This window comes from Acromyrmex echinatior, chromosome 16, assembly GCF_024713525.1.
Source record: "Acromyrmex echinatior isolate Ae372 chromosome 16, ASM2471352v2, whole genome shotgun sequence".
NCBI lineage: Eukaryota > Metazoa > Arthropoda > Insecta > Hymenoptera > Formicidae > Acromyrmex > Acromyrmex echinatior.
The window spans coordinates 1801183-1828719 of NC_141867.1; the positions used below are offsets into that span (position 1 = coordinate 1801183).

At 33.0% G+C, this 27537-nt stretch overlaps 5 protein-coding genes across 8 annotated transcripts in view; 3 read left to right on the plus strand and 2 right to left on the minus strand.

Annotated features, from left to right (window-relative positions):
* The window catches only part of dyl (transmembrane protein dusky-like), a 54189-nt gene extending 43414 nt beyond the window's left edge, over positions 1 to 10775 (minus strand). Inside the window, exon 1 of the mRNA XM_011054399.2 lies at positions 10347 to 10775. The gene's annotated coding sequence lies outside the window, so the exon portion shown is untranslated. The remainder of the gene's footprint in view (positions 1 to 10346) is intronic.
* Positions 10776 to 10814: 39 nt separating this feature from the next.
* On the plus strand, positions 10815 to 17958 carry Nt5c (5' nucleotidase C). Of its 4 annotated transcripts, none has more exons than XM_011054395.2 (8): positions 10815 to 11088; positions 14103 to 14278; positions 14725 to 14952; positions 15507 to 15647; positions 15711 to 15868; positions 15960 to 16146; positions 16229 to 16369; positions 16495 to 17958. In XM_011054395.2, the coding sequence occupies exons 1-8, from the start codon at positions 10911 to 10913 to the stop codon at positions 16849 to 16851; spliced, it is 1566 nt and encodes a 521-aa protein (XP_011052697.2). In that variant the 5' UTR covers positions 10815 to 10910; the 3' UTR covers positions 16852 to 17958. The 4 variants fall into 4 exon arrangements, with proteins under 4 accessions (XP_011052697.2, XP_087270456.1, XP_087270458.1 ...); XM_087414330.1 differs by lacking the exon at positions 10815 to 11088 and adding an exon at positions 11095 to 11723; XM_087414332.1 differs by lacking the exon at positions 10815 to 11088 and adding an exon at positions 11095 to 11412.
* A 136-nt stretch (positions 17959 to 18094) lies between these two features.
* On the plus strand, positions 18095 to 19599 carry LOC105145065 (uncharacterized). Its single transcript, XM_011054394.2, has 2 exons — positions 18095 to 18761; positions 19049 to 19599. Exons 1-2 carry the CDS (start codon positions 18546 to 18548, stop codon positions 19424 to 19426), a joined length of 594 nt encoding a protein of 197 aa, XP_011052696.1. The 5' UTR covers positions 18095 to 18545; the 3' UTR covers positions 19427 to 19599.
* A 21-nt stretch (positions 19600 to 19620) lies between these two features.
* Positions 19621 to 21128, plus strand: LOC105145063 (uncharacterized). The gene is made up of 2 exons (XM_011054392.2): positions 19621 to 20290; positions 20553 to 21128. Exons 1-2 carry the CDS (start codon positions 20114 to 20116, stop codon positions 20832 to 20834), a joined length of 459 nt encoding a protein of 152 aa, XP_011052694.2. The 5' UTR covers positions 19621 to 20113; the 3' UTR covers positions 20835 to 21128.
* Positions 20982 to 24897, minus strand: P58IPK (dnaJ homolog subfamily C member P58IPK). Its single transcript, XM_011054393.2, has 7 exons — positions 24791 to 24897; positions 24673 to 24720; positions 24475 to 24585; positions 24151 to 24350; positions 23221 to 23546; positions 22806 to 23149; positions 20982 to 22172 (listed from the first exon to the last, which is right to left on the minus strand). Exons 2-7 carry the CDS (start codon positions 24716 to 24718, stop codon positions 21754 to 21756), a joined length of 1446 nt encoding a protein of 481 aa, XP_011052695.1. The 5' UTR covers positions 24719 to 24720; positions 24791 to 24897; the 3' UTR covers positions 20982 to 21753.
* Positions 24898 to 27537: the final 2640 nt, after the last annotated feature.

Here is a 27537-nt window from a genome sequence, read left to right on the forward strand (position 1 = left end):
AAATTGGAGCTGCGGTCATAAGCCGAGGCAAGCGCTGCCATTGAATTTGTATGATAAACGGGGCCCTTTTATCGAAATTATTTATTATAGCACTGCGCCACTGCGATGAGCATAAATAACGCACCTGTGTAATCGAGAGAAGGTATTTCGTTAATTAGCTTTAATATCTTGCTCAAAACGTACGTTAATATTCTTCGCAGTTTGCGTCACGCTTTACAATTTTTTTGTTTAATTTTTAATGTCTTCCAAAAAATCTAAAACTTAATAAACAATAATGAAATGCCGATAATATGATAACTGTTTTGAGAGCTTAATTAATAGGTGATTAAATAGATTTCTATTTTAATCGAAAATTAATTCTTTCGATATCAACTGTATCGAAAGAGAATATTATAAACATAAATGCTATAAATATTGCTAGATTGTTTAATGCACGTCATTCATCATTTAATCATGACTCACATAATTACTCAGAGATTTATAATTATATTTATACAAATTTGAGTACTTTATCATTAAATTTAGAGTTACGATCGATCGTTCATACTGAAAGAAGTACAATTGTAAACTATCTTCTACTGCGTGTGTTCATTTGAAAAGTTAAGGTTTTTTTCCCAACCATTAACTGTTGCCTCATATCGTGTAAGACAAAACGTGACAATTGTTTCAGTCAATGAGACGTCTGTGACTAAACATCTTACGTCAACGCGTTGATGCGTTTCTATTGTACCAGTTGCGGTTTGAACGTGCAAAAATGAATTGTCTCGAGAGCGAGCTGATCGTAAAATTACTATTTCCAGATACAACGACCAGGCATGCGTTTACAAGACTGGGTCAAGGTTATTTTTCAACTTGGCAAACGTTCGTAAAGAATTCCTCGGCTCCGCGTGTCCATGTGTGTTAGCACGTTCATTATATCCGAATCACAATTTACTCGTAACATCTTCAAACGACAAAATACCGTTTACCTCTACCTTTTCAAAAGCATTTAATGGGGATCGATGGTACCATTTTGGCTCTGCTAATCATTTCAATTTGTTTATATTATGACTGTTATAGAATATTGAAAATATGTAAACATAAATAATTTTAATACAAAAAAAAATTGGCAGGTCATCTAGAAAGACACTATTACTACGGTTTTAGTATTAAATTTATTTTAAAAAAAGCTTCTTTTAATTCTAACAGACTTCCAAGATTTTTCGCAATTGATAAGTATCACGAGGAATTTTCAAAAAATATCGCAGGTTATATGCAACGTAAAGTTTGTACATTATTTGAGAAGTAAAGCAAGATCAGTTAAAGCAATGCGTAATAAGAATTTCCACTTGGGCAGGAAGGACAACTTCCTTGCAGTCTATTGTACATTCTACCATGCCTGCTTCTCCTGCTGGAGATGGTTAATTGCAGGTTGCCTTGCCTGCTTTGTTGCAAGTTTGTTTGGCTGATAAATACCGTGCTATTTTCTCGCCATGTATTTTGCCGCGTGCAACTAACGTTAAGGAATCATTGTACCGAGTTGTCTCTTCGCTATCTATACCTCCATTGAGATCAATCATTCCGCATGCGCTTGTCTCGGGCGACGTCAAACCTGCACAACGAGCTTTAAACTATGCAAGATAACGTACACCGCAACCTGCAAGGGTGGCGAACAAGGGAGCAGGCAACAAAACATACTGGAAGGCTCAATTCCTCACACGCTGTTTCGCGATAAATGTATGACGTCACGATAAGAAAGTCGCGGCCATGATTGTGCAAACAACTTGGAAATATATGTTAAGTAGCCTCCAAACAATGCCCTCATTTGCCGAATTCGACAAAAGTATGTCGTATTTTTCTGATAGAAATTTCATGTATTTTTTTGAGCAATTAACCAAACAGTTATATTAGCTCTGTTTAATAACAATGAAAAGTAAAACTACTTAGGATCAAAATCAAAATGTGAACCTTTACCTTAATTATTGCTCATAAAAGATGCGCAAAATATAAACATATTTATTGAAATTGATAAAAACAGGCAATAAATGGACTATACAGTATTTTAATTATAATAATATAATAAAAATATGCTAAACAATAACTATTAACGCATATTATTATTTTTACTAGCAAAACTTCTTCAGCCACTGAATAAAACTCTTATCAAACTCTTATCTATTTCTTATGCAATTTTTTTATAATTAACTCAAGAAACGAACCAAGTTAAAAGAAAGTCAAAATGACTATTTTGACGTTATGAAATATAATTTGTATACTGAGGAATGTTAATAACTTGTACGGTTCTGAAAAGCATTTATCTTATCAATTTATTTTTTAGAATCTAAATTTAATTATTAATATACCAAAGATTATTTTTTGTTCCGTCATCAAACGCTCGCAATGAATTAGCTAATTTATGAATTTTCAACTCATCAACTAATATCTTAACGTTTGATGGCCTCCGAAGCTTTAAGATACGGCTCGTTAAAAGATACGTAAATATAGTGTTGCGCTTAAGAGAGCTACTCACACATACTTTGTAACAGCTGTGTTGAAAAAAAAACAAGAAATCAACGGTTACGGTAAACGCGCGGATAATAGGCTAAAATGTGAGACAAGCAAAAAGCGTTTCGCGATCAAGGAATACATTCGATTCGCGAATCGGTCATGCTTCGCCGCCTGGATCGATCGCAACATCATTCGATCGGCCATACTTTCTCTGCGGGCACTTGCCAGAAATCAGCGGTATCTGGTTATTGGCCAGCGATCCGGATTCATCATTCGCTTAATAACAAGAAGTAGAAGTATAACGAGAGGTATAACGATTTTTTTTTTCTGTCGACTTAATTCAAACGCGCCATAATTCGTACGAGTTGACAAATTTGTGTATTATATATTTGAAAACCGAAAGGATATTAACGCGACTTTAAAAAATTATATTTCGTATATATCACGAAATTAACTTTATACTTCACACGAGAAATTACATATTTTAATGAAATTATGTTATTATTTGTGAACACACGGAAAGAACAGCTTGTTGAAATTTAAAAATTAGATAGGAAAAAATTATCTAAAAGCTAAATACAAAATTATTTAAGACACTTGAGTTAGTTGCTAAACTTTTTGCATTGTTCATCATGTCAAAAGTTCCTTTTATTTTGATGATTTAACAAAATTGTTTTCAGATCTGTATCCAGCTAAATTTTGTTTCCAGCTAAATAAATACTTCAACAAAGTCATTCTGTGCAGATAAAAATTTCTAAGGTAAAGCGATTTTCAAAATATAAAACTGAAATAATTTGTTGCATCATAACTGAGAATAAAATGATAAATCATCAGGGAAAGAGTAAATTAATTGCCACTTTCGAAGCATTTTATTAGGCAACATTAATTAATCTTATTACAGGACTTTATATTATTTATTTCATTTTTCATAACAGTTGTCTCGTCGACATGTTATGTATGTCGCACGTTAGTGCTAAGTAAGAAATTAATTGCAGTTTGTGACACGAAGTCACGGTAAATCGCGCCGGGTAAGGTCATAGATGGAAACAAATCGCGATCCGGAGATCCGGAGACACACAGAAACATCGGTTCAATGCACCTGCCGTGATCGCGCCGGGAAAGGGCTCGACACGAGACAACTCGTGACGACATTTACGCGATTACGTCCCCGCATGGCGTCCTCCTTTTCCCGTGGCGCGGTGTAGCTGGCAACACTAGTTAACGCTCACGCACTTGCATCGGCGATCGGCCACAGTGAGTGATAATCGCGGAGTAGGTCACCGGAACAGCGCCTTTAGCAATCTGCGTTCTTCGCCACCTTTGCCGTTTGCGTGCACACATTCGCGTATGCACACGCTCGCACACGTCCCCATAGGTGATTCTACGTATCGCGCGTTTACGTTAGACCGTAGAAAATAAGCATTAATTGTATGTGAACCCTAAAGCGATTTCCATTGCTCTGAGTACTCTCCGTTCCCCAAAGACGAATTTAGGAAACGATTACTGAAACGATTTAACGGTCTAGCATTTAATCGCGGGTTCCTCAACAGACAAATAAATTTTATTGTTGCTATATTGCATCTCGGAACAGTAGATACGTATAATGAAGAATTGCGGAAAGCGTAGTGTCTCGATAAAAAATTTCATGTAAAAGTTATATGACTGTACACAGAATTAATTCGATGCTGTAGATCATTCGCAAGTAGCTTTGAAAACCGAGAAAAAAATGTCAAATTTTATTTTTGAAATATTCGTCATGAGTGCACGGTAAAGTGAGCACAGCTTTACATTTTATCGTAACGCGATTTTATTTTGTGCTTTAAAACGAGCATTTTATGCTTTTTATATCTTTCGTGCGTTTTTTCAATTTCTTTTTTATATATTTTTTTTTTTATTTGAAGCTCTCGTTGTGGGTATTTATATCAAATGTTAAAGCGTTTCTATTTCCGGCCGATCATCGTCGCTCGATTAAATCAAAAACTCGTTTGCCTCAAACGCATTTTGCACCATTAGCCCGGCCTTACATTGTATTATCGCAAATGGTGAAACTCTTGCGAGCACGAAGTCTCCAGACATCATTAACACGGTCCCTCCGATTGCAATTAACCTTTGTCTACGGGAAGACAAATACAAGCGATTGTTAGAAAACTATAAGGAGCTGAGAGGCGAGCGTGATAAAAAAAAAACCGAGTCAGGAAGTCATCCGTGTGATGGGAAACGTGGCTCCGTTTACGCAGGAAGTGCATACACGAATCGCGCATTCATGAGAAAATCTTAAAAACATCATTTTCCGGCTGAACGTTCCAATTACATTATGTGCATAAATTAAATAGTTGCACTCCTTTATCATTTTTCGCTTGAAATTACAAATACGTCCAAAGTATGTCCGAGAACATAGAATTCTAGCGTGACACATTGTTTCTCCCATATTTAATTTAAAAAGAATACTTACACGAGGAAACTTGATCAATAAAAATTTATTGTGAAAAGTATCCCTATAAATAACTAGAACAGCCGTAATTCGTTTTTGTAAAAGGAAAAGGCGGGCAAGCTAGCTTAAACCAGTTGGCTGAATCTTATCCGTGACTCTCGCTCGTTTATTTCCCACTTAATTAATGAACGCGTGCAAGTACTGCTGCAAATCCGACGATCCGCGAAGAAATGTATCGCTTTAATGACCGCAAGCTAAAGTTAGTGTGAACCATTAAGTAACAGATTAATACAGGTTGAAAATTGCAACCACATAATTATCAGCTGATTAGCATATCCACTCACATAACTCGTTACATCTATGTGATAGTAGTATTGCTGTGATATAACGAGTCGTGCATAAGCAATTTGATAAAAAAATTTATCCATAACGGTCATTCGTAGGTCGCTCGACAAATCTCGTTTATCTCGTGAAAGACAAATACCTTTTTTCAAGACAATATATCTAATTTTTTTTCCAACAAGTTTGTGATAAATTAATATTCATCGCGTATTCAGCACCATTCAGTGGAAATAACATATTATGGAATGTTTGGAATGGATTCCGATTCGAATTATTCGATTATTTCCTAGATTTTTATTAGAACTGTTATATTTGACAACTTCGAAGATATGAAGCTTTGAATTAATTAACTGTCGAAGTTCAGATATGCCTTTGAACCTTCGAAAAATATATTTGTGCGAATAGAAAAAAATGAGAATATATTCGTGATATATTTGTATATTTTTTAATGAAAATATATGTGTCATATTAATTATATTAAATTAATAATTGTATATTTTTTATTCTTTGATCGAAGCATTGAAGTTTCGGAGGTTCGAACATTCGAGGCTTCGATCATTGAAGTCTTTAATGTCTTAGCTTCAAAGTTTATTAGTCCTAATTTCTATTGTGTTTTCTAAGAAAAACAGAATAGGAATCCATACTAAACAGTTCCATAGTATGTCTAGGGCAATTAAGAATGTCGGAAACAACTGATATTGATCGGAAATAATGATGATACAGCGGAAGGGTGGAGTCACGGTGAGAGGCGCCGAATTACGTAGAAAGTCGCGAACATATAATGATTATTGCCCTCCGTAAAGGAGTGGAAAGTTAAGCTGCTATTTTTAACATGACACAATATTTGCGGATATGAAATCGGCGATCGTACGGGCGAGTCTTCAGCAGCAACAACGTATGCACATTGATTCTGTTGAAACTGTCAATATATAGACAGCGGGATGTATATTCAACGCCTCAGGGATATCCCGGGATACATGTGGGAAATTTTACAGAGAATATCGTGGCAGTACATGTATACTTTGTTACAACGTAAAATTCGATTGTTCCATGGAATTGTATATTTGAAGTACAAATTCGACGACCAATAGTTCGAAAAGCCGTTCACAAAAATCCGTAATTTTATCTGCGTTATTTTGACCGATGGGGACCCCGTAAAAAAAAGAGAATATTTATGTGCAAAATGTGCGCTTATAACAGCATAAAATTATATATTTAAATATCAATTTTTTCAAATCATAAGGGAGAAAGTGTATGTAAAATATGCGTTGCGTGTCGTTGTACACATATTTCCGCGTTGCTTGTTTATCACCCAGAATACCAGCAGCGCATACACACCAAGATTAATGCGGGGAAAATGTTATGTAACAGCGCGACATATAATAGACACATCGTATCCTATGCCAAAAAGATCGATCATTCGAGATAACGGCAAAGACGCGACATGTACATATGATCGGAGACATTATTAGAAAAGTACACTGAGAACAAAATTATTGTAATTACTATATTTAGCTATGGTTATTTGTGGGGGACAACTATATATTTATAATTGTTTTAATCATGTAATTAATATAATCAGTTTTAATAATAATCACACACATGCATTATTTAAAAATCTTTAGTTTAAAAATTTTTTTCCTTAACATATTTTTTAGTTATTATTGCCACAAATATAAGTAAATTTAAGAAAATGGTTTGTATTCACTGTAATTGCAATAAAAATGTTTATTTTATTTACCATTTATATCTTGATGCTTTACTGTATTAATATTTAAAATTATCACAATCTGTACAATTTTTTCATATTATATGAGAGAACTACATATATGTATAGTTATTATTACTAACATTATTTAGTAATAATAATTACAAAAATGGAGCTTCTAATCACAATTACTTTATTATGCAATTATAATCACATATTCTAAACACTTTTTTCGACCGAGTGCGACGACCGAGGATATCGAAGATACGTTAGATTAAGGCAACGAGGTCGCGTGCCACCGGTGGTGGCAGAATGGTTATACGCGGAGATGTTAGAAAATTGTAGCTTTCGACATCCATCAATCAGGAAGCAGTGAATAATCATTTTTGGATATCGTAAGACGCTGTTATCCGACGAGATTATTAGCTTCATGACGCGATATTTCTTTCTTTAATCGGCGAGCATGAATTGCTGATGTTGCATCAATATTAGTGTATGTATCGCGTCGAAGATGAAAAAAAAAATAAAGAAAAAAATATTACGTTACGAAATATTAAATTTTTGCACAGAATTCTTTATATTTGTCAAATAGAGTTAAAAATAAAATCGGAGCAATATTGCTCCATCGCGCAATTCGCGCATTTCTCTTTTTCATCTGAAATATTTGTCATTCTTCTTTTTAAAGAACTTTCTAATTTTATTATAAAGTGCTTGATAAAAAACGAACAAACTTATTGCACCAGTCTAATGTTTTTAATTTACAATATAATATCAGGTCATATCTTCGAAAATGCATTGTCAAAAAATTACTACGTAAAATGCTTGGGAATTATTTCTTTATAATTACTCATAATTATTCTATTTCTCGTTAACGATAACATTATTTTTGGATAATTATTTGCCTTTTTCTATTCAGTCGCTCCCTATTCTATATTGAGAAAAAAGTATTTGACATTTACTATATAATTGCATGGTAAAATAATTATAATTAGGAGCTCTATTTTTACTATAATGTTAGTAATAATTTCATTTATAGTTATACAAAACAAATATATTGTATATAGCTGGTACTAAAAATGACTACAAATTGAAGTTAAAATATGATAATTATTAGATGTTGGAATTAATTCGTAGCGTTTTACAAGTGATAGGAAGTACTTTCATTAATGTATTTTTTAATGCTCATGTGAAATAAATAACATTCTTTCATTAAAAACGCTACGAATTAATTCCAACACCTAATACAATCTTTTTTTTCACAGTGTATCTTTTTTTTTCACTAAAAAAAATACTAAATTTTTAAAATAAATTTTTAAAATTTAAAATATTTTTTTGAATGGTTCTAAGTAAATATTTACAACGTATTTATTGGATACAAAAATCATTAATTTGATTAATTATCATTTTTTATCCAGTAAATATTTACTGTAATTGTTTACTTAATACTATTCGAAGAAATATATATATATATATATGGTTCTTCGAATAGTATTAAGGAAACAATTACTTACAGTAAATATTTACTGGATAAAAAATGATAATTAATCAAATTAATGATTTTTGTATCCAATAAATACGTTGTAAATATTTACTTAGAACCATTCAAAAAAATATTTTAAATTTTAAAAATTTATTTTAAAAATTTAGTATTTTTTTTAGTGAAAAAAAAAGATACACTGTGAAAAAAAAGATTGTAATTATCATATTTTAACTTCAATTTGTAGTCATTTTTAGTACCAGCTATATACAATATATTTGTTTTGTATAACTATAAATGAAATTATTACTAACATTATAGTAAAAATAGAGCTCCTAATTATAATTATTTTACCATGCAATTATATAGTAAATGTCAAATACTTTTTTCTCAATATAGAGTAGGGAGCGACCGAATAGAAAAAGGCAAATAATTATCCAAAAATAATGTTATCGTTAACGAGAAATAGAATAATTATGAGTAATTATAAAGAAATAATTCCCAAGCGTTTTACGTAGTAATTTTTTGACGATGCATTTTCGAAGATATGACCTGATATTATATTGTACTATCCAAAGGATGCGTTAAAATTCAACAAATTTTTTTCAGTGATTCAGTTTCCATAATAAAATCATGAATGCCGGTAACAGGGATGCAGCATGCGGATGCAGCATGCGGATCGACAGAATGGACACGACGAGCAAAACAGCGAACGATGAACGATCGTTAATCACATCATCAATAAGTTCATGACCACCTATTAAATACGGAGGCGTAGAATCGGCCAGGGGCTCTTCGTACCGGTTGGGAGCAACATAAATCGCGAATCTCTCGCGATTAGAATCGGATGTGTGCTAAGTATCCTAGAATGTCCCTGTACATCGCCTGCACCAGGAACACCTTGTGCGAATATAACGAGCCTCGGGTATTTACCTCTTGCACAGAGAAACTCACCGACTGCTGCATTCAAATCACGCAGTTAAGGTAGGAAACTCATGTGCAACAATTAACCCATTTATCGGACTTAACATGAAGTAAATATTAAGCAAGGGGAAGAGAAACAATTGCCTTACCATATAGATCTCATGAACGAATTCATCAACTTTCTAAAAACGAGCATTTCCAACGTTTGGCTGTAATTAGAGTCATTTAATCACGGTGGATCGTATTTTAACAACTTGAAATCGACTTGTGTGACTCGAAGATAAAATAAAAAAAACGGAGCATTTCTGTATATATTTGAACAAGTATTTAAGTCGAATGTCGAATAAAAGACATACGCGCAGCAAGTTTAGAAAGACATATATAGAAATGAATAAAGATTATCATTTTAAGATAATTGATAATTAATAAAATATTTTATTATAATTTATCAGTGATTCAATCTATGATGACCCACTTAGAAATCCGTTTCGAAATTCGTTTAAAAATAATTTGAACCCATTTAGACACTATTGTACATATACTTAATTAGTATCAGAATAAAATTCCATTTATAATTTATATGTTGTATAATAAATAAAACAATAGAAAAATTAGAATACATGTAGCAAATAATAATTTGTTATATATAATAATATACTATTAATTATTAATATAATAATTAAAATATATATGTATAATATAAATGTATAATGTAAATAAATTTTATATTAATGATTCTATTTTATTTTATTAATTACAAATTGCTGAAGTGAGCATCTAATTTTAAAATTACTTCGCAAAATAAAAAAAAACAATTAACTAATATCATATATAAAGCGAGATTTTTAAATGTTCAATAAAATTTCTTACGTAGCAAGAATTTCAAAATTATATTTTTGTAAATCGAAACTAATATCCAATAATTAAAGATTTTTCAAAATTTCAAAGAACTTTCTCCTATATGTTTGAAACATTACCTTCATAATAGTCGTCTTGTAAATATCCTTCGCATTCGCGCAATATAAGCGCTGATTTCGACACACCATCGTCATTGCAAACGCAGCATATCTCGTTTAAATTCATTGAGTATAAATAGCAGTTAACACGCTCAAATAACCCTTCTATTATATAAATCTATATATCTTACGATCTATATATCGTGCAAAGTATACGAAACGATGCTGCACTAATGACGTTGGAGGCACGAACGCAACAAATGATTGAAGGGAACGTCACGGGCACGATGAAGACGAAGAAGGAGATTCAGTCGTTCAATAGCGAACGAGATACAAAAGTAACGCTCAATCGCGTCACGTATATCGAAACAAGTGATCGAATGACGCGACCAATCGCTCGACTTCGTCCGCGTCTCGCGGCAAACTTCAGCCTACGCCGCGTCTAATAAATCACCACGTTCATGGAGAAGGTAGAGGCGCGAGGTAAGCTGTGGCGGCCCAATTCAAACCGGCCGCCCGCGCGGTGCGGCCAATCGCCGCACGGCGCAGCGGTGGTTTGCGTCGCGTGTCCGCCAATCGTCCGTAATGTTGTACGCGAGGTTCGTCGCAACATCGCGCCGCGTCATCGGAACACGGTCGTTTGCGCTCCCTGGACCGCATGGAACGTCCAGACGCGCGGTGGGCGATCGCGCCCTCAACCGTGGTCAGGTATCGCGCGAGGACCTGCGTGAGAATTACCTGAGAATGCTCGAGAAGTGCAAGTGTGAGTGGTCAACATACTGTGGCTACGGCCATGTCAGTATCGCGTCGATCGCGCGTCACCTGCGTGCGTGTCCTTCGCCTGCGTCTGTGTTTGTGTACTTTCGTCACAAGCGCGAAGGGTGCTGCGCATGCGCTCGGCGATTCGATATATCGATAGGACACGTGCGCTTGCGCGACCTTGACATGGCGCGCATGCCGAACGAATTATTGGCACGCGGATCGATCGTTCTCTCTGCGAGAGTGATGACGCGCCGTTATGCGTCTTTGCTGCAGCGAAGCCGCGACGGGATCCGATAGTTCTGAGAGACGCATGTGATACGATTACGTATGCAACGATGCGACAAAATTCGCCATCGAATGGCCGGTCGCCAAGCACTCGAATACACGTGTCCGAGAACACTTGAATTAGCGATATTAGCACAATTATAGCTTTTGCTTGTTGTTTACGACGCATTCTTGAAGAATATTGAACATTCTTTATTGTTGACTGCATCTTCATTGTTTTTTTAAGCAGGAAATTGGAATTAGAAGATAAAAATTCATAATTGCTGTACTTAAAAATTTAAAAAGAAAAAAAGACTTAGTCTTTTAATTTAACGCGATCTGAAAAATGCAGATTGTTTCAATTAAAAATATGTAAGGTTCTGCATGCAATGGGAAAAAATATTAGGAACAGAAATTATTTATTAGATAAATGTAAAAAAAAATAAATGAATATATATTTATATAGAAATACATAATAGACACAAATAAAAACGATATAAAACATAATCTGGACTACGTTTCGATATTCGCTGCGTATTGAAAATTTATGGATGCGCTCTGAGTTACGTATAAAGCGTATCATTTTATCCTTCTTTATTATTTGGTGAACAACAAAAACAATGATGCATCATACATGCGCTTTATGCGCAACTCGGAACGCACCTTATATTATATGTTACGTGCGCTATAGATTTTCAATACTTCCAGAATATTGGAATTTGCAGCTTTATAATATATGTAATCAGAATATGTCTTATATCTTATTCGTATCTATTGTATACATTATGTTTCTATATTCATTTCCTAATTTTTTTAATTTTTAATATTCAACGTTTATTTCTGTTTCTAATATTTCTTTCACTGCAGGGTCTAAAAAAGTTCCCATATATAAATAGGCATTATAAATAGAAAAGATTAATAACATAAATTATGAAGCTCTGGGAAAAACGCTATTTATTTTACTTGTTTTATTAATAAGAGATTGGCCCATCATTTGCTTTTAATACACATTCTATTATTATTTGAATAGCCACTCGTTGAGTGACTATTCTATCTTGAATAGATCTAATATTGTACTGTCGCTTTAATAGAATATATCTTTCAATTGCTTATATAAATGATATTTGAGAAGAAAATTTTCTTTTTATTTTATTTTTCAAAAGAACTCTTTATTCTTCAAAATTTAATTATTTTTCCATTTTTTTTTTATCAATGCCTGATTTAAATATCAATTAACATATTATTACATATTTCGCAATATTTGTGGTTTTGAAGCACAGAGTAAGAAACAACACAGTTTTCCAAGAGACGTCTTAGAGAGTCCTTATTACGTCTTTAAGACGTCTTTAGGATGCCCTTAGGTTTCTTTGCAAACTGTGTTATACAAAGGATTTTCTTCTTCAACATCTTTTAAGCAATTAGAAGACTTCTGCTAGAAGAATGGTATAATATAAAAGGATTATTGCATTGTAGCAGTTACTATCCTATTCAACTATATTTTAACAAGGATAGAATCTCTAGATTTAAACAAATAATGGGCCAACTTTTTATTAATAAAACAAGTAAATAGATACTTCTCAGATATTCGCGTTTTTTGTAACTATCTCCTGTATATGTACATATAAATAAGTACAAGCGGTGCATATCTTATCGTAATTACAGGAATTAGCGAATATATATTATTTATGAATTGCGGAGCTTCGATAAATTAAAGAAACGGGAAGCATGCCAGGAGAAAAAAAAACGGACCGATGCACATTCACATAAATTTGTCGCGGGTGCGAAGAACACAGTAAAACGTAGTCTCACGAAATTTCAATATTAAATGCCCGTGTATCTCCGGCTGCTTGACAAACTTACGAGCCGTAGCCTGTATTTATCGTCGCAATTGGACGGCTCGTGAGATAACGACGTGCTGAAGCCACATCGAGCAAATTATTTGAGCGAGTGAACAGGAAAAGTACATAAATTATTGATGAGGATATCCGCCACGTCTCTTGGCTCGCCCAACATTCCCGCGTCTTAATTAATTACTCTGCTGACGAAAAACAGCGTAAGGAGGGCGACCAAAGAGCGGATTAGATTTTAGATCGCGGAGATCGGTCTCTCACGGCATAGATGAGAGGAGGCGACGAATGTGCCGGGCAGAAAAATCTAGGACAGTGAAAATCGGCCTGTATCGCGCGCATCTATAGAACGAAACGGGAGCACCGACGCACAAATTGATCGCCAGTTAGGTCTGGAAGAGTAATAACTGTAGTTCATTCCAATTGAGGACTCGAGCTCGCGCGAAATTAAGATCGGATGCGAGCGATACCGATCCATTTCCAATTCTCAGAGAGGGACAAAGTCCTTCATCGCGCCGTTCACCTCTTATCACGTTAGACAGGCCTGGGCATGTATTTGAAATATTTTTCTTTGAAAAATAAAAGTTAAGAGAGTTGTAAGACAACTTTACATTTGATATTTCAGCGAAGCATATGCAAATTTTGTATTTCATACATGGAATCATATAAAAGTATTGTATTTTGTATTTTAAATACTATAAGATTGACGATCAATCTTACTGAATTTTTGAATTACAAAATATAAAAAACTTTTCGATTTTAAATACAAAATACTTATATTGCAAATACTGTGTTTCAAATAAAAGTATTTAAAATACATGCTCAGACCTAACGTAGCTTAGGTGCTCAGCATCTTTTTCTCTTCAGATTTTCCGGATTAATTTTCATTGTCATAATTTTATAGCAAAGAAATTGCCGCAAGATGTAAATCCCAAAGGCGTGTTTGCTTGCAACGAGCTCGATTTGAAAGAGGTCCAGGTCTATGGATTTGATTACGATTACACGCTGGCGTGTTACAAGCCATCCATGGATTACTTGCTTTACAGCCTGGGTCGTGATATGCTTATTAAAAAATATAAGGTCTCTATTTTGTGATAAATTTGCTGGATTAATCAAATCGATAAAATATGTAGTATTTATATATGCAATTCTTTTGCTTCTTTGAATAAAATCTAGAATCAACTTTTTGTAATAATGCAAAAAAAATATAATTAAAATGTCTTTGGTCAAATATGTTTAATAATTAAAAGAAACATATTTCGTATGTATTGCAAATTTTTTTATCATTTTCAAGATAAACATTATTTAATTGTGAAAAATAGTTTTGGTGCTTTATTGAAAACTTTAGTAAAAGCTTTAGTTTCTGCTTTAGTGAAAGGTAAAAGAATTAAATGTGTAATAATACGCAGAGCTTGTCTTTTCTCCTTAAAGGACAGCTCCTCAAAATTTCTCCCGAAATCAAAGGACAATTACAACTGATTAGAATTTCATCTTGAAGTTCACTTAAACAAGCTTAATTATTCCAGTATCCAGAGGGAATTGCCAATCTAGAGTACAGAGAAAATTTCGCCGTTCGCGGCCTCCATTACGACATCGAGAAAGGTCTCCTGCTGAAACTCGACAGCTTCTTGCAAATTCAATTGGGGGCCGTTTATCGTGGCTTGCATCCCGTACCCGATGAAGAGGTTCTTCGAATCTACAAGAACAGGATAATACCGATAGCTTATGTGGAGGCACCCCATAAACACTCTTATGTGAGTTCATTATCGAATAACGATGATAAAATGGGAAAATTAGTGAATTATGTATAGCACTTGAAAGCTTAAAGCACACAACACATGTTATTTCTTTTTAATAAGAAAACGAGCACGGCATGATTTGCTTAAAGCCAGTAAATTCAAGGTACGAGAAGTACTTCACAATTTTTGAATATCGACGATGTGATTTGTTGCGTAACTGAACAATTCTATGCTTAATTATTTTTAATTATTTTTCTAAATATTAAAACATTTCTCGTCTTCTCTCTTTTTTATACCGCGGCAAAAAGAAGCAGCGATATTTTTCACGATTTGTACGTTTTTGTAAAGAAAAATCTTAATGTATTAAATGTCTCTCGTTCTCTGTTTTTGCATGTATCAACATGTGTGTTTTTGAACGATGAATTGCTTCGATCACGATACAGAAGGCAAGTATAATATATATTTATATTCGCGATATATATATATATATATATATATATATATATACTTGTATATACATATATATAAATTTTTGAAAATATTCTAAATTCTGACATTTATTTGTTTAGGATGCTGTACATCGCTCGAAAATGGTGCAATTAGCCGATTTGTTTTCGGTGCCGGAAATATGTCTATTGTGTAATGTCACGGAGTATTTTCTACAGAATCACATTGATTATCATCCGGAGATACTGTTCAGAGACGTTAAGGTGAACAATCAAAATATAATCTTGCTAATTGCTATCGTAACGAATTTTATACGATATTTATAGAACTCTGTGCAAAGTTGCCATCCTATAATGCATCAACTAGTAGTGCAAAATGTGTCTGAATACTTGGAACAGAATAAAGATTTAAGGAGATTTTTCGATCGACTTCGAAATGCCGGCAAAAAGACGTTTCTGGTCACGAACAGTCCTTTTCATTTCGTGTATGTTTCTCAAGTATTAGCAATCTTAAATTAAACGAAATCTATTATGCATATAATAATTATTATACAATGATTGACATGACTTTTACAGTAACAACGGAATGCAATTTCTGGTTGGCGAAAATTGGAAGAATTACTTCGACGTAGTAATTGTTCAAGCGAGAAAACCAAAATTTTTCACTGAAGAAACGCGCCCCTTGAGAATCTACGACGAAGTTAAACAGACGCAACTATGGGATAGAGTCACTAAACTCAACAAGGGTATCATATATCTTGAGGTAATTCTCTATTTCAATGTTAAAAAATTATATATTTATGATTATGCTAAATAATACTGTACTAACCGTGAAATACACTTAGGGAACAGTTAAACAGTTGCAAGATATGACCGGATGGCGAGGACATCAAGTATTGTATTTTGGTGATCATCCATACAGCGATCTGGCGGACGTGACTTTAGAACATGGCTGGCGAACGGGAGCAATTATAAAAGAATTGACGGTAATTAAACAACATTTTTATTTGTCTTTTTTGTATGAAACTAATCTGTTTTCAAAAGAATATTGATACGTTGAATTTAGTATAGATATAATCATATGACGTATAATATATAAATTGTATTACAGCACGAAATCGAAACCTTGAATGATCCGAAATTCAAAGAAAACGCGAACTGGCTCCAAATGTTAACCGGTTTAATTGAGGAACATCAGGATTATGAAGGACCTGAAGTGCAAAATGAATTGGACGAATGGATGAGAGAACGGGATCAATTAAGAAACGAGATTAAATCTGTCTTCAACGAACAATTCGGCTCGGTGTTCAGAACATATCATAATCCGACTTATTTCTCTAGAAGACTGTTTAGATTCGCTGATATCTATATGAGCTCGATTACAAACCTATTAGAATACTCCACAAGTCATACGTTTTATCCTAGGAGAGGTGTAATGCCTCATGAGTATACTAGTTATTTCGTATAAAATGTCTATGTTTTTAGAAATATTTATTGTTTTTATGTAAACGCTTTTAGGACGTACAATATTTTACAGAGAATAGTATTTTCGATGAAAAAAGCTATGTATTCGACGTCATAATATAAAGCCTTCATAACAGAGAATTACCAGTTCCGCTCGCAATACTTCCGCCTTATTATTAGATATGCATGCATAATTTACATGTATATGCAATGTGAATCTATATCGATCACCATTAATGCGCTTTTACAGCCGCGTAGTTACAGGTAATCTGCATCGAAATGTAATGTATGTAAACGTGATAAAACGGACGGGCGTAGAGATTACGAAGGCTGTTACATTATTATTATTATTATTACCATGACAATAGCTGTATTATGTAAAATGAAGTTGTAAGGAGTAAATGTACAGAATAGGAAAAGTCGAGCGATTATACACAAAGTATTATTGAACTACGAAACTTATAACATATTTTAAGATTTAATAATTAAAGTTTATTTTTCGTAAAAGATATAAGGAAAAGAGATAATGTGCTTTTGCGTAATTAGAACGAGATACTTTTGAACAGTATATTATAAGATCATGTTGATACTCAATTATTATTTTTGCAAAGAGATTGTATATTTACTGTTAGCGTATTATAAATTTAAAATGTAACTTGTAATATATATTGTATATTTATGAATATGCTGTATATCATGAACAAATACAAGTGTATTGCATGTATGTAATTCGATATTCAACCAAAATTTATAAATTAAATTAAAACTCACAATTGAATTGGCATTAGCTTTCTACTAAATTCTGTATTTAATCTTATTTCTCCTACAAGAAAGTATGCATTAAAAATTAAACAAACATGTGTTTGATTAAAGTTTAAATACGTCTATGTAAAACGAAAATTTATCTTCATAAATTAATTATATTTTGTATAGAATGACTTGATACAATCGCAGATATCTTTAGCATATTCAAAAATTTAGTAGTTAAGATAACTGTGTGTTCAAAAATATTTAAATATTTATGAAAAATAATAAAGTATATTTATTTCATGTATTTTATGTAGACGAATTGTATTACTGTTGCTAAATATATCTTTATTTTCAATACAAATGATTTTCTACATAAACATCAAGAACAAAAATATTTTTTCATCTCTATTACGAATATGTTTATTGATTCTGTTTTGTTTCTGGATTGCCTATACACTTTCAAATTTTTACGAACTTGACACATCAAAAAAAATTAGCAATATGACTTGGGAAGAGATTAAACCAAAGATTTCAGTACCAATATTTTGTATACTCACGCTTTGCGTATTTCTAGCAGATATTCTAATTGATGAGAAAAAATAATAGAAAATAATAATAATAATAAGGTTTGTATAAATACGATTGAATTTCTAACAGCAATTATTTCTGATATAAAAAAATATATATATCTTGATTATATCCATACTATCATAATTTTTAGGAAAATGATTATTCAATCATAATCTATATATTTGTCTATATAATTCTAAACAGATATAAGTAATATCAACTTACTCTAATATTTACACGCATTTCTATAGAAATATAATTTAGTTATATTAATTTAGTTACATTAATTAATTCTCTTTCTTAAATTTTTATTTGTCTTCGTGTTTTATATAAAATAGTATAATATTATGTACATTTGTCATTTTAGCATATCCCGATATGATAAATGAACTGGAAATAACTCAAGATGAGCAAACAATTCAAAAAGAAATTGCTCTAAATAAATCACCTTTTCAACAAGATCATAGAAACGTAATCCATGTTGATGATGAGTCAACAAACGAACACACCATCGAGAAAATGTTGAAAAAATCCCTTGACATGTTTATCCAAAATTTAATGGAAATCTTTAACATAGGTGTTAAGGATAAAAAAGTAAGTAAGATTATTGTGATACACGAATTTGTTTAAATTATATGTGTATATATATATATATATACAAATTTATCTATTTTACGTATATTTTATTTGTAATTTTATATACCGTATAATACGAGAAATGTTTAAAAAACTGGAGTATACATTTTAACATATATCTTAAAATACATGGTATACAAAATTATAAATAATATATAATAATAAATTCTATCAAAGAATCTGACATTTAGATGATGTAAATTGTAGATCATCTAAATCTGAACTTGATATTTATTATTTTTTAGTTATTAGATCTCATCGAGTCTGAAATGATTTTGAAACTTCCTGAATTGCCTAAAAACATACCGTCATCGAAAACATCAAAAGATGAAATGCAGAATGCGGAAATGGAAGTTCCACTATTCACGCCGCTAGAAGCAGCCACTGTATCTTCCGTCCTCGAGGAGTGTTTAAACCGGCTCGCCATAATCGGATTCATTATACCAGCCAACGTCGACCCACGCTGGGATGACTCGTTCAAGACAATCGACGAGACATATGGGGTATCTGATGAACCTGAAATTATCTTCAGAGAAGACATGGGCCTGTTACCAATTGTACCCACGAAGGCTGAAAAATTGCAGAGGGAAAGGTGCGCAAAAACACTCATATATGTTTTATAATATACTTATGCAAAAGTATACTCTACATTCTAATTGCTTTGATGACTAGCAGATGTATATAAAATTCATTAAAAAACCGTCACATGATCTCAGAAAATAATACGTTATTTCGAGATTATCAGGGCTCTGTATATATTCAAGTCTTTCGCGAAAATATTTTGGTACGTTACTGTCCCAGTAATCCCTTTAAAAATAAGAATCTTTGAAAAGAAAGATGCTCTTTGGACAATCGCACTAATTTGCATCCCCTTCTCTAATAAATCTGCATTTAGAAACTATGTATATGAAGTCCTAAAAAAAGTCCTTCACGAAATAAGGAACCACAGAACATTTGACAGTCTACAAAAAGAGGTTGATAATATCGCGAAGAAACTTGAAGGCGAACGTAATCTTGAAGAAAGCGCCCAGATGTGGCTCAGTCAAGCTGAACAACTTCGAGAGCAACTAGAATCCGATAAAAAAGCGAACGAGGAAGACAGGAAAAACACTATAAATCTCGCGCAGGAAAGCGACGCGCGAGTCGATCACGCGATATTCATAAATAATGGAAAATTGGGTAACGCATAATCCATATAAATGCGTTTCATAGTGTTCTGATTGAGTACATTGCATTCAGGCTATGCGGAAAAATGGGCGAAAGCTAGATTGGAGCAGCTGGAACTCAAACTGAATCTACAAAACAAAGATATGCTGAACAAATTGAGTGAATATTCAAAGGAGTACAATGCGGAACAGGCTATTTCGGCTGAAATACATACTTATTTAGAAGCAGACATCAAAAAGAAAGAAGAGCAGATAGATATGTGGACGAAGAAATATAATGAGGAGCTTGTGGAACGACAGGAAGAAATCGATGAATTAAAGGTATATTCGAAGATTAACGTAATAAGGTGTGTAGTTGAATAAATAAGACTAAATAACATAATCCGTATAGTATATACACATATATATATATATATATATATATATATATAATTTATATATATATATATAATTTAACTAAAAATAAACATATTAACAAATAAAAGATAACAAACTTAACATACAAAAAATAAAAATAAAAAAGAAAATCATTTGTTTAATGATAAGCTTGAGTTTAATAATGAATATCTTGATCCGCTAATAGGAACTAATAAATGAACAAAAATTAGAAATAGCAGAAATGCAAGCTTTAATGGACGAACGGCAGAAATTTATTGATGAATGCATTGCCGAAAAAAATATATTGAAAGAAGAAGAGAAGCTAAATAAAGCCGCAACTGTTATCCAATCGACATGGAGAGGTTACATGGTAAGAAAACAATTAGGAAAATATAAAGGTCTATGGAAACAATTGAAAAAGCAAAAGAGAATTACGGAAGAGAAGCAAAAGAAAATTACGAAAAAGAAGCAAAAGAAATTACGCTAAAAAAAAAAGCCTAATGAAAAGAAGAGACAAAGAATACATCTAAGAAAAAAGGGCTTCAGTGTCTGAACAAACGACAGAGAGAATTTGATATTTTATTACTGAAAAGAGAATTACCGCTTTCTTTACACACTAATAATGCCTTCGAAGTATCTGTATAAATTATTCAAATATATTTTTAAACAAATATCAGAAATACAGTATTTACATGAAGGTCTGACTCACACACATGCAAACATGACAAGCGCACAGCATTGTTTGAACATTACCGAGTACGAATTCCGTACGCATAAGTAGTATACAATGATATAAATATACCGGCTCAGTATCATACTCGATAAAGGCATAACGTCTCTCGGACTTATTCTCAATTCTGTCGTACATTCTCAAGCTAAAAATGACAGCCGCTGAAGCAATCAGTGGCAGTGTGATGATCACTGTACATTCCCTACGTATTATTATACAACATGTGGGAAATAATCACTTTACCAGTAGTGTACAGGTTGGTATAATGCGATGATAAAATTATACGCGACAAACGTTTATGTGTGAACCGAAATAAGATTATACTCATCGCTCAGTCTGCATGTACTAGAAAGTACTGTATTTATAAGTTTTTGCAATAGACGAACTAGTGCGAGCGATTAAATCTATCTTCGCATTTTATCAGATCCGAGACAGTTTGCGTTGCTCAGTATCGCGAGATGGTCACTGATCTGTTACCGACACAATTCGCGCACATAGGATCTCCCGAGTCCATCTACGGGTTAAATACGTGCGATTTCCAACAACGAGGTAGCGAAATGAAATTCGAGCTAGAGCGAAGTGAAGATACTGTCGCGAAGCGACGGATGTGCGCATACATGCGCGCGTTAGAATTTGAGAATGGTAATTTTTCTATCACGACGAGATAGGGACGTGTTTAATTGAAATGGAATTTAAACTGGAAGGGAGAACCGTGGAAATGATGGAACTCCTGGAAGGGATTGAAGCCTTGCTGATGCCGGCCCGATTCCGGATCCAGAGGATCTTCGCCCTGATCAAATTTCGCCCTCTTCTCGTCGTCCGTAAGAACCTCCTTAGCAGCAGCGATGTCGATGAATTTCTTTTGCGCACGTTTCTTCTCATCACCCTCTTGGAAATTATCAGGATGCCACTTTTGTGCCGCTTTCCGATAAGCTTTGATAATATCCCGCTTATTCGCTGTTCTTGGAACGCCTAAAATCTTATAATAATCTCGCGACTCCGATAACTTTTGCCGTTGTTGCGCTTTTTGCAGTCCCTGTTTGGCTCTTTGGAAATTTGAATCTATCTCTAATGCTTCCTTAAAATCCCTGATAGCTGTTAAAGAGAAATATTCGTTTATTATGTAATTATAAAATGGGAAAGTCCTATATATACTTTGGCATAAAATATGTAACATTAAAATAATAATAAAAAATGAAAAGGAATGTTGCCAGTTGGCACGATTTTGTAGCAAGAGATATAAGTAGGTTCATGTAACTTCTGTAAAAAATGTGGAGTTGTTCTGCAACAAGAATACTTTGATAATTCATTCACGATCTACACAAAATTAAAAATCATACATTACACAAACTGCATATTTCGATATAAAGTTATTAAAATAGTAAACCTAGAGCCTAAACACAAGGCCAAAACATATAATGTATTGTATTCTGTAACATTGAAGATTTTTTATTATGTTGGAATTTCGTAATTTATATTATTTTGTATATATGTTTATATTTAATACATTTGCGTTGACCTAATTTTGAAGAATTGCTTTTATTACTGTTTTGACTCTTATTAGCTTTTTTTTATTATTTTGTATCTTCAGTTATTAAAGCATTCTTGTTATAGAATTGCGCACTTTTTACTTTACCTACTATTCCCAACTCCTTTTTAAATTTGATTATTATTTTAAACTATCGGTAGTCTAAATTATTTTTTGTACTAAACATAAGATTAAATTACCATCATCGAACATTTCTGCGGCAAGATACGCTTCTGCACTGTCGCACAATACACTCGGTTCTCTTCTGATATTTAAAGCCTCTTGGCAATTGCTAATCGCCTGAGTTGCCTCAGAATTTTCTGAGTAACATTTGCAGAGATAATGATAAGCCATGAATTGCACTTTCGGCTCGTTTGGCTCTTGCGTTAATACACGATGAGCTGGATCAATGCACGCATCATAATCCTTTTCTTCCAGTGCTGTCTCTGCATCTTGTAATAACTTCTTTATCTTTCTAATTTTCTTATAAAAGGGGAAACATTGCTTATGATCAGGATCAAGCTTTAAACATTCTCGAATCTCCCTAAATATTTATGATAAATTAGTTGTACGTCTTAATAAAAATATCGATTATTCTAATGATTAATTACTCACTTTAATGCCTCATCAACGTCTCCAAGATGATAGAGCAACGTTGAGAGCTTAAAGAAACCCTCCGTATTATCAGATAACAATTTGGTAGTTGAACGTATGTCCGATACGGCACTCATAAAATCCCCAAGGGCAACATGACTCTCTGCCCTGCGTTCTCTAAGATACGAGGACCATGGACATATCTCGATGAGCCGAGTAATTTGCTGTATAGCTGCTACGTGTTCACCATTATACACAAGTATATCGACTAATTTCATATCTTCTCTAGCTGGATATAACCTATCTAAGGCATTCAAGGCATCCCTATTATTTGGTTCTAATGCTAGCTACAATAAAGAGAGGTGACATAAGACGAAAACGTGTAAAAATATAACAGACATTTACCAGTAAAAGACACAGTAACAATGTAATACAGAAATCATTACATCCTACTTGCCAGTATTAGAAGCATTCTATTAGGTGTTGGAATTAATTCGTAGCATTTTACAAGTGATGGGAAGTACTTTCATTAATGTATTTTTTAATGCTCATGTGAAATAAATAACATTCTTTCATTAAAAACGCTACGAATTAATTCCAACACCTAATACAATAAGCCATTAGTCATAAATCAGAAGTTAAAAGTTGAAAATTGACCATTCAGTCGTTTAATTTTAGCTCCTGACTTCTAATTTATGACTAATGGCTTATTGTAGAAAGCCCATTAGTAGAGATAAAATGATTCATTGTAGATATCAGAGTCTAATCATAAAATTACGAACTTTTGATTGGAAGTTAACAAACATATATATATGTATATGTATCCTTTTTTCTCATTCTTGTTTTGACAAAATTGCTTGTGGCCAAACTCTGTTACAAAGTCTCTAATTCACTGAATCATCTGTGTCTCTGGTTGAAAAACAACTAATACAAACACAAAGGATAACATACCACGTCGTCAAAGTCGTTTTCAGCCTCGTCAAAATGAGCTTGCTTGAGTAAAATGTTACCACGTTGCAGTCTCGCTGGTGTAAAGTCTGCCTTCAGTTCTAGAACCTTGTCGAGGTCGAGGAGGGCAAACTTGGCTTTGCCCAGCGCTAAATAAACTGTACCTCTCTTATAATACGTCAAGTAATTGCTTGGGTCCCCCTCTGAAAAAAGTTCAGCTTTGAATTCTTAGACCATTGTCCTCCTCTCCGGCATAAAAACTGTTATCAAGAGAATCACTCTCGCGAAAAATTTAAAGACCGGGTGCGAATTTCCGATTCAACCTACCAACTGCTGCATGATAGTGTGACAACGCATCCTGTAGCTGACCCTTCGCCAGGAATTCTCTACCATACTCCAGATGTTTAGCAATCTCTGCTTGCGAAACACTTCCGACCACTAAAAAAACAGACGTTATCAGTCGTTCGTGCGGATAAACGGGCTTATTTACGCAAGGGTGAAAGAGAAGGTTAGAAATGCACGTACCATCGAGGGTTAGATCCAGCAGTGCCACTATCAGGAGACCGTACATGACTGAGGGGAGAAAAAAATCAGTTCCACTGCGTACGACGTATTATACTGTAAATGAGGAGACTAAACGTACTCGGCACCGCCAGATCAACTCCTAACCAACTGATAACACAAAACTGTCTAGCCACGCCGCCATTGCGATCGTGGTCATATGCGATTGGCGTAGTGACGAGTCGTGTCTCTCCTACCGGTTGGACTTAGAGAGCCTCACAGGGAGAGAGTGGCAAACTGTGTCACGTGACCCGTCTCCTCTGATTGAGTATGGGCGTCACCAACTCCATAGGTATGGAAGAGATTGGAGAAAATTGGTCACGTGATCCCCGTCCTGATTGGACATGAGCATCACGTGATGCAATTTGCCACTCTCTCCCAACTCTCCCAGTAAGGCTCTCTAACGTGGCTCAAACACGAGAAATACCGCACTACGCGGGGAAAACGAATATTGAGATATCAAATGGTTAAAGGATCCACGTAAACGAGATCACCTTGACCAACTCTTAACAAGCTAATCGGCAATTAACTTATTAAAGCTCGTTTCCATCAACGTAGATTAACTTTAATCTTGGATCACTTTATTCTTTATCTTTTTCTTATTCTTAAAAAAAAAGATGAGTTTGTTGAATCGAAATTAAAGTTAAACTGCATTGCTAGAAACGGGTATAAATAATGCATTGAGGAAATATATATACAAAGAGGAGCTATATAAACAGAACTGCTTAAAGTAAAATTTTTAATATACTCAGAGAGAAATCTGAGAGAGACCATGTCGTTTTTTCTGTTACCGTCGAAATCGCCTGTACACTACCGCCAGTACATTTTTAATTTGAGAACTACGTGACTATATACATTTTCTAACACTATCGATAAAATAGTATCGTCGAAAATAGATATGGTTCGTCTCTGTACTAAATTCTCAGGACAGAAGCGTGCCGACTATCCATAGGAGAGATAGTTTATCCGTTTAATCCGTTTAATGGGTCCTTGAACGAAAAAAATTGAATTTCGTATCTCCTACATATGTAAATAAAAGTTGTTGAATTTTAATAAACGAAATTGAAAATTCAAACAAGTTAATTTAGTGAATTTTCTCTTATAATACCTTATAAAATTATGAAATTATGTTTCTTTATGCAAATTTTCAGCCCGTTTTTACCAAATATAATTACTAATATGTATCAAAGTGTCTATAATTATTAGCAATTATAGAAATTTTTAATAAATTCAATCTTTTCTAAACATATATTGTCAATTTAAGGTATAAGTTAGCAAAAACGAGTTATAGAGGCTCTTTACCCGCCATTTTTGCTCTTTTCTTTGTAAGTATATAAAACAAACAAGCTACAATTAAATTTAGTAGAAAGGTTTTTGCAGGTAAGTACATCTTTAATTTATTTTTTTATTTTTATGTCTAATTATTTTATTGTATTTCGCTAATGAAATTGCAATAATTTTTTAAATATTATTCTTTATTGTATTATCCTTTATATAATTCGATATATTACAATTATAATAATTATTTACAATACAATATACAATTATCAATGCTGTTCAAAATATAATAAAAGTGATAATATAGAAGCATAATTAATAAATTTTAGTAATGCGGGATTATACGAAAACGTTGAAAATACATACGATAACACAAATTTTTCTAAACCAATGAAAAAATGAAATATTGATAAACGCAGAAGAAATACTAACAATTAGATTGTATTTACTATTAATTATTAATTTGCGAATAAGAAACTTAATAATATCGCGATAAAAAATGATTAATAAATTTATAACAACACTATTTCATCGCGTTCAAGACAATTATCTCAATAATTTCACCATATCAAAGTCCTTTGTAGTATGCTGGTTAGTATCCGAAAGAAGAACAATTGCAAAGAAGAACTTTTCAGTGGAGAACGAACTTAATATATTCTACATCAAATTCACAAGATCCATTTGCAAAGAAAAATTAAGCATCCGTCAAATACTAGTAATCTTGTTACAGGAGGGGATGCATCTCGAATCTTTCAGACTACTTACGATAGTAATAATTTGGGTAACATGTCAATTATAATTATCATTTTTATCACATCTTTAATATTTATTTATATTTATTTATAATATTTTATTTAAATAACAATTAGAAAATTAAATATACACATTTGTAACCACATTTTTATTAAAATAATCATCAAAAAATAAGCAAATTATTTGTATAAAACTTAAATTTATTTACTTAATAATTTAGGTTTAAACAAATAATCATTCTATCCATCTTAATCATACTAAATTCCTATTGTCATTGAGACAGTCTGTTACTAACATTATTACTAGTGGAAGAACATTTAATAAAATTAAGAAAATAATGAAAATTATATCCTAAAATATACCACTGAATTAATTTCGCAACTGAACTTTAAAATATGTAGCAATTGTTATTGATCAAATTATTACTTTCAGGAACTAACGAGAAAACCCAGGATTAATTCCGATCTTGTACAATAATCTCCAACGAAACACCTAAACTAGACTTTACGAATAGATTTTAGGGAAAGCGACGAGGAATAACTCTCCATAATAAAAATAATTATGACTTTCCATCGGTACAAATCACGCATTCACTAGCATGCATCACGATGGATATCGATGAAGTCTTTGTATATAATAAATTAATTACTATACTTATAAGTTATAATTCTGCAATGTTAAAAATGTAAATGTCAAAAAGCAAGCAAGAAGTTAATACTTAATTATTGTTTCAATCAAAGCTCAAACCTTTATGACTTATTTAATAAGTACGTGTACTACTATAAATACGAATATTTT